Below are 9,815 nucleotides of genomic sequence, written 5' to 3' on the forward strand. Positions count from 1 at the left end.
ATTCATATACTGTTGTCAAACAAAATCATATACACGAAAAGAAGTCGTTATCCATGAAGAATGTTTATACAGATGTTGGGTTTAGAAAATACATGTTCTTTGAATTTGCGCTCGATCCAATAAAAAATCATGTCAGTAGAGATGGTAAACTACTGAGTGGCTGGAATCTGTCATTCGTGCAAGTACAAAGCAGGAGTTGAAACTGACAAGAGTTTGCACATGTTTCCATCAGATCCAGTCATCCGAAAAAAGTGAATGTAGTTTGTTTGCAACCCACAGACATAAAAACATGTCATGTGTATCACACGTGCCTAATTACATAATGTGGCAGACACGGGACTCGGGTGCACGAGTCATAAATCAACTTATTTTCTTTATGTCGTATAGTCTGATAGGTGTTAAGTTCAAATTGCATGTGGTCAATGATTAAAGCTGTGTATTGCATGTTGTCTTTAGCAGACAGGCAGGCAGGCAGACATATAGGTGTGAATAAACCAGACACTGAGCTTTCTCTGAGACAGAGACTGCTTACCACAATCAACAAGTTGTTTTACGTAACGAGTAGATTATTTACTTGTTTATGTACACAACCAAGATTAGACTACTGCTCACGACCTCAGACACTGGTCATGCATACTGTTTCAAGCTCCGCGAACCTATTCACTGCGCATGCGTTATGGACGCAGCGCATCACAGCTGTTGAAACCAGTTTTCCCCCCAGCGCTGGGGGGAATTTAGTGAAACGTTTGAACTCAGATTTCGCGGGCTTTTTTTTCATCGCGTTTTTTTCCACTTTATAGGTTGAATTGGCATTTTTTATGGTTTGTTTCAGTAAGTGCATACCGAAAGGTACCAGAATCTGCAAAGTTGTGTTTTACGTTGCATGTGACCTTTAATACCTGTTATATGTATAAAAGCCGGTTCTGTGCTGTGTTGCTTTACTCTTGCTTGAAAACGGTATATGAAGCTATGCCGAAACGTCGCATCATAGAAATAAACTAGTTGTCATCCATATAGTATTTACTTTTCCAACACCATGACCAGTTGAATTGTCTGTTGTATTCTTGGCTATACGACCTTCGATTCTGAATAAATAATCTAGTGGGGTGTACACAAGATACACGATTCAGAACATATTACACAGATCGATACAGAATAAAGGGAAATATTTGAAGAACATTTAGCAAATAAATGTAGATGTGGGTTCAATGTTTACGAAACATGGTTTGGAAACACGACTGATGCGCTCTAATACAACTCAGAGACAGAGCCCAGTTTCACTCACACTGTTCTTACAGTAATAAATAATTGTCATTAAATATATGTTTAGTTTCATTGAAGGCGGTGCGTCGTAAGCGTGATCCTCGCAGAATGACACAAAAATGAAAATGACACAGACATCATGACGCGAGATATGTAGCGAGACTCGGCGCACCGGCAATATGGCGTCTGCCATTCTGAGGTTTGGCAACCTTTGTAGGGTTGTCAACACCTTCAAATGTATATCTTACCGTCAGCTACCGCATCTGTTGCGACACCAGATCCACCTCCAAACAGTAAATTATGGTATGCACCCAAATATTGTATGTGGATAATGTCCTACCCAATAAAGCAATACACTGTCGAGTATTAGAGATTGAGGTACTGTCAATGTCATACTGCTGTCCTTGAATGAACTTATCAGTTTCTGTCTCGGTGTTACTTAAACGGTTTAGGCATGTTCATGCAACACTGCATTGCCTTCAGAGTAAGTTCCTGGTGATATAACAATAAACAAGCTGTATTTTCAGCAGTGAATTGGAAGATCAAGTCCGTTTGAATGATTTACTTATAACTTAGACGAAGCAATGATCCGTAACATTTTGAAGTTGGTTTACTGGTTACAACTTCTACTTACATTAGTTGTTTATCAGTGGACGGAAGAACGATTATTTTTGCTCACATTTCTTGAACCATATTATTTCCCTAGCAATTGCAACACTGCCAAAACCCTAAATGAAGCAAGCCAATATTTCCCCAGGTCTGAATCCCTTTGAGGCATATTTTCAGTTCAAATCAGCTATCTGTTCTATCAATATTATATATATTTAGAGACTGAGCATCAGTCTAGGGAAGGCAATAAAATCTTTACAATTTGCGCTGTTATTTCATGGCCATATACTGCTCTTGACATCCCCTTGACATTTAAATGTGGTAAAAAGTTATGAAAACTAGGGTCGGCTATTAACAAAGATCTTTGGGATCAATAATCTAACTAAACATCTGTTAATTAGTTATAAATATCAGAGCAGTAACTTGAAAGAAAAATGCAGTGTTAGTCTGAAAGAGATTGACATATTTCTCGGTACTAGAAGATTAGTCACATGCTTGTGCAGTAGTCACTAACAAAAACATTTATTCAAACATAATTTAGAAATGGACAATGAATGATACATTACTTTGTGCATTGTGTGCGAAGACAAATCACAGACCTTGACATGTCCATGTTTACATGTATATTGTACATTAGGTGTACATTCAACTTTGTTTTCATTTAGCTTTTCCTTTTTTGTAGATGCAATGAAAATCTTGATGCCAGCACTGTCTCCAACTATGTCAGAGGGCACAATCGTAAAATGGTTAAAGAAAGAAGGTAAAAAGTACATGCCACTTATTGGTATGACCAGTATGTTGGCAAACCATGATCTCAACAGTGTAGAGGGCATTTTAGCTATGCAATTGTGGAAAGTCAAGAAGGAATTTGTTGTTAGTGTTAGTAACTGTTATACTTACTAATTAAAATTTTCAAATGAAGACTCACTCTGGCGAATGTAAACAGTGGTTGTTTCAGTATGTGTGTGTCATATAAATGATGCAAGTCCCAGTGAATCGTCATTTAAATCGTGTGTAGAATGTTTTCTGCAAGGGATATACTAAGTGACCATCATATGTTTGAAGTCATTAATCATGATGTGAGCCTTAGTGAAGCAGTTTCCTTGTGATACAGGTGAAAAGCTGAGTCCAGGGGACATCTTGTGTGATATCCAGACAGACAAGGCTGTGGTTAGCATGGAGAATGAGGAAGATGGCATCCTGGCCAAAATTGTGGTGAGCGTTTGAGTGATAGTCCGGCAATGTCACGGTCATGGAGACAACGAACAGGCTTCACATATTGTGCCCATGATGGGTTCCCATGAAGATACGAGTTAGAACTGGTCTTTAGTAACCCATGCTTGTTCAAGATATTGTTAGAGGGGATTAATGGGATTGGTTGGTGAGACTTGGGGATTTGGTTGGCGCATATCATATCCCAATTACTCTGTACATGGATTAATGCTCATGCTGTTGATCACTGGAGTATCTGGTCCAGCTTGATTATTTACTTACCGCTGCCCTATAGCTGGAATAATGCTGATTGTGGCATAAAACAACATACCAATCCATGTGGGGAACTGAACTGAAACCTTCAAATGCAGTTAGCACTACTCTACCCAATTGCCCCTTGAGAATAACACTTTACCAACATATTCTTTACACATATTTTCTACTTACCATGCTTACAGGCATGGTTGAAACCAGGTAGGCATCACCTTGTTTATAGCTCTCAAACTGAATGGATTTCATTCACTTCCTCCACATAAAGTTGTGAAAATGTCTTTTGAAATGACCATTACTTCATACCATGTTTTCCTACAACTGCAGGTTCCAGACAACACTGCTGATGTGAAGATCGGGACACTGATTGCCGTGATAGTGGAAGAGGGGGATGACTGGCAGAACGTGGAGATTCCTGCCCACACTGACCCAGACACAGGTCCACCCGCTCCAGCTGCCGCTGCTCCGGCCCCCAGTACACCAAGCCCTTCTCCTCCACCTGCTGCACCAGCAACACCAGCAGCAGTGGAGGTGTCTAGCAAGGAGTAAGTGTCTGTCACTTAATTCTTCTACCACTTTGTGTTATTAGTATATGTATCAGCTGGCATGATTTTGCATCTTTTTTTTATGAAAAAGATTAGAACTGAAAAACAGGGATTAGGAAAAGCAGGAGCCATGGGCCATTTTGCACAATAGAATGAAAAAAAAATTGCTTTTTGCTTTTGACATAAGGCTAATGGCTCATTCTAAATTCAGAAAATGGCTAACAATCCTGTAAATTGCCCATTGCCAAAGTTCTCTTTCCCAATCCCTGAAAAATATGTGTTTTGCAGTGATTTGCAAAAGGCACAATGCATAGAAGTAACAGTTAGTTTTGCAATTTGTTCAGTCATGTACTTGTCATTCAGGTATTTATTTACAACAAGGAAGGAAGACACAGAATGTTTCCAAATGCTCCAGTAGATATCTTTTGGTCATGACATCGGTTGTACTGTAAAAAGTCATTAATGTGAACCCTGCATTTTGGACAATGATAAAACGGTCTTAGGTTCAGCCACTCTTGGATTCAGGGTCACAATAGCTAACCAGCACACATTATACAAAGACATTCAGTGGAGAGGGTAGCCAGACTTGGTGGCACAGTTCATTGTGTCATTGTGCTCCACTCAACAGGGGTAATATCCGATAGTATTGATCACAAGATTCTATGGTCCTCTTTTGATTATAACTTGTCCCCATCTTATACCTGGAATGTTACTGATTTCTGTGTTATGTTTGTAGTGAACCAAATTTTTAAAACTCTGCGTGGAATATGTTTTTCTGAAGGAAGAGTTTTTTTTCTCAGCTATGTGTCATGAGGAAGGCAGTGGGGTAGGCTAATGATAAAAGTGTTCACTTGTCATGCTGAAGACCGGGGTTCGATTCCTCGCATGGCTATTATGTGTGAAGCCCATGTCAGGTCTCTTCTGCCATGATATTGCTGGAATATGGCTAAAAGTGGCATAAAGCATACTCACTCACTATTATGTGGACAGACCAGAAAACTCTTCCTTATTTGTATCACTCTGTTCTCTAATTGCCATTCGTTCAAAGACCCTGTGTTTTATTGAGTAACGACACTGTGTGTTGTGTCTGTTGTAGCCTCCATGCTGCTGGGGTGGGTCCGTCTGTGAGGAAACTGGCGGAGGAGTATGGAATCAGCCCAGCCAACATCACTGGCACTGGCCCACACAGCTGGGTCACCAAGGGGTGAGAATGCACTGACATTATATACTAGAGCACTAAGTACAACTTGCCACTTCGAAAAGGATTTTGTAGAAACAGTGATTTTACTTATAACCTTTTCAGGGTGGTGGGTTGGCCTAATGGTTAAAGCGTCCACTCGTCTCGCTGAAGACACATGGGTATGATGGGTGTGAAGCCCATTTGTGGTGTTTGTGGTGATGTGGCAGGAATATTGCTAAAAGTGGCGTAAAGCCATACTCACTGACTGTAACCTCTTTGTACAGTGTCAGGATTCAGTAGACTGAATATTGTTGTGTATACCATGGGATGCATTAGTTTTCTTTTCAGTGTCTATTGCTAAGCATTTGAATGCTTGATGCTCATTTCTTCATCACATACAACCTGTTCTATGTCCCAAGCATTGATTGGTTTTCATTTGTTTTCATTGGTTTCATGAGGCTTGTATGTTAATCCTTGCAGTGATGTTTTGAACTACATTAAGTCCAAGAACCTCTCAAAGAGGCAACTACTGGCAACCTCCGAACCAGTGTCATCAGCTGCCCCACCCTCTGCAGCCCCCACCCCACCCGAGGCCCTGCCCCCCATGGAGGGTGAGCCTTACACAGACATCCCCAACACTAATATGAGGAAAACTATTGCCAAGAGACTCACAGAATCTAAGGTGTGTAGTTGCTACATTGTTATGCCTGTAAGTAATCGGAAACGTCCATAGTGAAATCCACAGCAATTCATATTGTTACTAATGACCATTAACAAAAATAGCCTCAATTCTGTAGACAGCTGATCAATGGGGTAGCTATTGGTCAGAGCTTTTACTCATCACACCGAAGACCTGGGTTTGATTCCCCACATTGGCTCACTGTCTGTAAGCCCATTTCTGGTGTCCCTCACTGTAACATTTTTGGAATATTGCTAAAAGCGTAAACTAAGTTCAATCACTCGCTGTAGACAGCTGTTCTGAATACCACTTGTCACTTTTGTTTTTTAGGCCTCCTCACATGACAGGTATCATGGGCCCACAACCTTGAACCCAAAGAAATGTAGTCATGAATTTCTAAACGCTAGGAAATAGACTAAGTTTTGTTATATGATCTGAGAAAGATTCATGAATTCCATGTTTCCAGTCATGTAGTCATCACTGTGTTGCCTTCATGTTTCAGACAACAATCCCCCATTCCTATGCATCGATAGACATGAACATAGGGCCTGTGTCACGACTCAGGAAACAACTTGCAGGCAAGTCACACAGATAGCTGAGCCAGTAGCGCTAAGTCTAAAGTAGTATTCATGTGTGTTAATTCCCAAATTGTAAGTAATCTAAGTTAAACAGAAAATCTATCTCTCAAACTGACAAACTGCAAGAAAATGTGATATCTTTTACTGTTGTTTTCTGAAATGAAGTTGGCCGTTCACTTCAAATCACTAAAATGTCAGTAAATAATAGAGTGGAATTTTGGTCTTAAAAATTCTTCTAAATCCAACATACTCTGTGGTTATTGAAATAGGTACAGTTGTTAAAAACTGTTGATGTTTGTATGCTGTGATAATGTTTGTTCATGTCAACCTTTGTTTCAGACGAAGGTGTTAAAGTTTCGATAAATGATTTTATCATCAAGGCAGCTAGTATTGCTCTGCAGGTAATTAAACACCTTAGTGCTACAATGATTGTAAGCCTATGTTGACATAAGTCTGGGGACCAGAAAGTAATCAGACATTATTTATATTGACTGTCTACAGGCAGTGTTCATGTTGAACAGACTCTCTCCCATTTTACCAAAATATCTATGATTGTTCTTACAAGCAAATAATCCAACATGATAACCAAACACAAAACTCACTTATATATACAGATTCTGATTTGTTATGAGTGCTGACTTCATTACAAGACATGTTTTAACTTTATGATGACACAAGTGATAGATAACTTGCACCAATCTGTTGCAGCGTGTTCCCAGAGTGAACTCTATATGGCAGAATGACGGTGCTCAACTTCTTTCTAGTGTAGATATATCTGTTGCCGTGGCAACAGATAATGGACTAATCACTCCAATTGTTCAAAATGCATCAGCTCTAGGAGTAGATGAAATATCATCTACAGTCAGGGTAGGTTTCATCGTTTCCTAAAATGTCAGTTTTAGCTAGGTGTTAATTTTTGTTATTCCATGAGAATGTATTGATCTAAACTTTTACACTGTAACTACTTCAAAAGTTTCAAATCAAATAAGAAACTAAATTCCATACTATTTGAAAGTACTTTACATTGTTGAGGTATGTGTAAGGGGGAGAACTCTTCTATGCCTGAATGTATGTTATAGAGATTTCAGCTTCTGTTACTGCACAGACTGACTAAAGTACTGCATTATCAATCTTCTTGTTTTCTTGTTCAGGATTTAGCAGGTCGCGCTCGAGAAGGGAAGCTCAAATTACATGAATTCCAGGGTGGAAGCTTCAGGTGAGTCGTTTATGGATTTTGGAAACCTACCTAAGACTGTTGTGTGTGTGTAACTGTAAAATGAAAGAAAAGAAGCCTCGTCAGTTATAGACACAAACCTGATTTAAATAGCTTTTTATCCCACCCACATGAGTACAATGTGTGCAGACCATTCTGGTTAACTCTGCTGAAATGTTGCTAGATTATTACTAAGAACAGAGTAAAGCCATACTCACTCTTCTGTAATGTATTCCCTTATTTTCATACTTTTGCTTCTCAACTTGATAATTTCATTTGTTGATGGTCTGATGGGTGGACTTATGGTACAGTTTTGGGTGATAGTGTAAGCTGTAGTCTTCATGTCTCCTGACAAATCTTGAATATTGCTATAACATCATTAAACCTCACCCACATTTTTCTTCACAGCATCTCCAATCTTGGTATGTTTGGAATCAGCGAGTTTTCGGCTGTCATTAACCCTCCCCAGTCTGCAATCATGGCAGTAGGAACATCTCGCGTCACTCTAGGTGATGATGGGCGACCACAGACACGCATGACAGTGACCTTATCATATGACTCTCGCGTGTTGGATGAAACTGAGGCATCACAGTTTCTGGAAGTGTACAGTGAGGTGATGGAGAACCCAAGCTTCATGATCACAGGGTCTAAATTATCTGGCAAAGTCCGAGCAAGTTTTTGATGAAGCAGTGCCAGTGAGATTATGTCACGGAAAGGGCTGATGCATCGTATAGAGATTACAGTTCTTACCTGTGCACTGTTCCTAGAGAGGCAACAGAAGATGATAGACTCATGACTGAAAGACAAGGTTTGACACTACAGCATCTTCTCAGGGTTCTCAGTGAAAGTGTTAAGAAGGGTACATGGAGGCAGAATATGCATCTCAACATCTGTTCCACCTTGCTAGCACCCATACACAAATGCAAGGCAGATCCAGATTTTTTAAAGAGATGTCAATAATTTCATTGTTAGTTAATGCATGATTTTGACAACTGCTGTCTGTCAAGTGTCAGTTTACTGTCAAATGTATGCTTTAAACCTAGAGTTTCATGCCAACCACACCAAGCCAAGTACATGCAAAAGACAAGTGACCATGGATGACAACTCTGGGTCATCCTCTGGAGAAGTATTTTCAAGCCTGCAACTACAGTTGGAGGAGAAAGATTGGATGTCTGATGTTGACCAACGGAAGAGACATCTTGAATCTGATACCAGGTCTCACGTTTTGAAATGTTTAGAAAAAGTGCAAGAAGTGCTATAATTTGTTTTCTGTTTTATTGTTTTGAATGTTAGTGTGTGAGAAATACCCAGATGTTTGGGTTAGTGTATTTGTTGATCATTATACTGGTGGAGTAAATATATGTACATCTTACACGACTAGAAATCTTGTTGCTTTTATTGGAAGTTAATTTCTTTTGTTTGGAAATGCTGTTCCTTCCAGAACATCATGTGCAATGGGTGAATATGTTTTTGATTATCCAGGGGACTAAATATCTTCAAAAATGTCTTGGAAGCATCTGTATCAAACACTATAAATGCAAACTATGTTTCAGCTAAAACAAATGGGTAGTCTTTCGCATTTATCATTGAAACTTACTTATTTTAATTTTACACCTTGGAATATTTCTTGAGGTGTGTTTTTTATTCAAACATTCACTGCATGTGTGGGAAAGTGAGTGAACATGCAGGCAGACAGTATTTCTCTATAATTTTATGAAGTATTGCATGGAACTGTGTGCCTTTCATTGAGATTTGTGCGAACAGTTGTGTGGGAACTGATGGTATTTCTCAATGTTTGCTACGCACTGAAACCAGTTGGTTCCTTCTGGGCACACTGTAACCTGGAGTGTAGAGGTATGAAATAAAGGTTTGTTGTAGATATGACTGCAGTGCTTTCCTCTTACATGCTTTACATGCAGGGATTAATGTGTTCAGTTTAATGCTGGTTTGGACGGAGGAATCACTGGGTCTTAGCTTGGTGTGAAGCCTTAGGGTTCTGGTTGTGAGTTTGTGCGGTGAATTAAACCAAAGAGCAAGGATCCTTCAGCCATAAAGGGGATGCAACTCTGCACGACGAAAAGCGGAACGTGAGAGGACTGAACCAAGCTCCTGTATGTTAACTAATATATATACTACTAACAAAAATTATGGGAACATACTAGAATTTGATAGTCATACATATACTTAAACTTGTTGAGGTCATTCATACTCAAAGGTAAATGCAACTGTTTGTGTACTTGATAGGCACTTTTGTGCAATGAAGCAG

The 9,815-nt window shown here is 39.5% G+C and overlaps 1 protein-coding gene across 1 annotated transcript; it reads left to right on the top strand.

The window, feature by feature from the left end:
- The first annotated feature begins 1,313 nt into the window (after nucleotides 1-1,313).
- LOC137260915 (pyruvate dehydrogenase protein X component, mitochondrial-like) lies at nucleotides 1,314-8,926 on the top strand. The gene is made up of 11 exons (XM_067798451.1): nucleotides 1,314-1,566; nucleotides 2,555-2,632; nucleotides 2,987-3,087; nucleotides 3,682-3,899; nucleotides 4,996-5,103; nucleotides 5,560-5,761; nucleotides 6,261-6,336; nucleotides 6,676-6,737; nucleotides 7,045-7,203; nucleotides 7,488-7,552; nucleotides 7,958-8,926. Exons 1-11 carry the CDS (start codon nucleotides 1,443-1,445, stop codon nucleotides 8,229-8,231), a joined length of 1,467 nt encoding a protein of 488 aa, XP_067654552.1. The 5' UTR covers nucleotides 1,314-1,442; the 3' UTR covers nucleotides 8,232-8,926.
- Nucleotides 8,927-9,815: the final 889 nt, after the last annotated feature.

This window comes from Haliotis asinina, chromosome 14 (genome assembly GCF_037392515.1).
Source record: "Haliotis asinina isolate JCU_RB_2024 chromosome 14, JCU_Hal_asi_v2, whole genome shotgun sequence".
Classification (NCBI taxonomy): Eukaryota; Metazoa; Mollusca; class Gastropoda; order Lepetellida; family Haliotidae; genus Haliotis; species Haliotis asinina.

What these genes read in the sequence shown, in the direction of transcription:
- LOC137260915 (XM_067798451.1), top strand. Translation starts at nt 1,443, where the DNA reads ATGGCGTCTGCCATTCTGAGGTTTGGCAACCTTTGTAGGGTTGTCAAC. An exon ending in AAAATGGTTAAAGAAAGAAG is followed by an intron (nt 2,633 to 2,986) that starts GTAAAAAGTACA and finishes CTTGTGATACAG; the next exon opens with GTGAAAAGCTGAGTCCAGGG. An exon ending in GTGGAGGTGTCTAGCAAGGA is followed by an intron (nt 3,900 to 4,995) that starts GTAAGTGTCTGT and finishes TGTCTGTTGTAG; the next exon opens with CCTCCATGCTGCTGGGGTGG.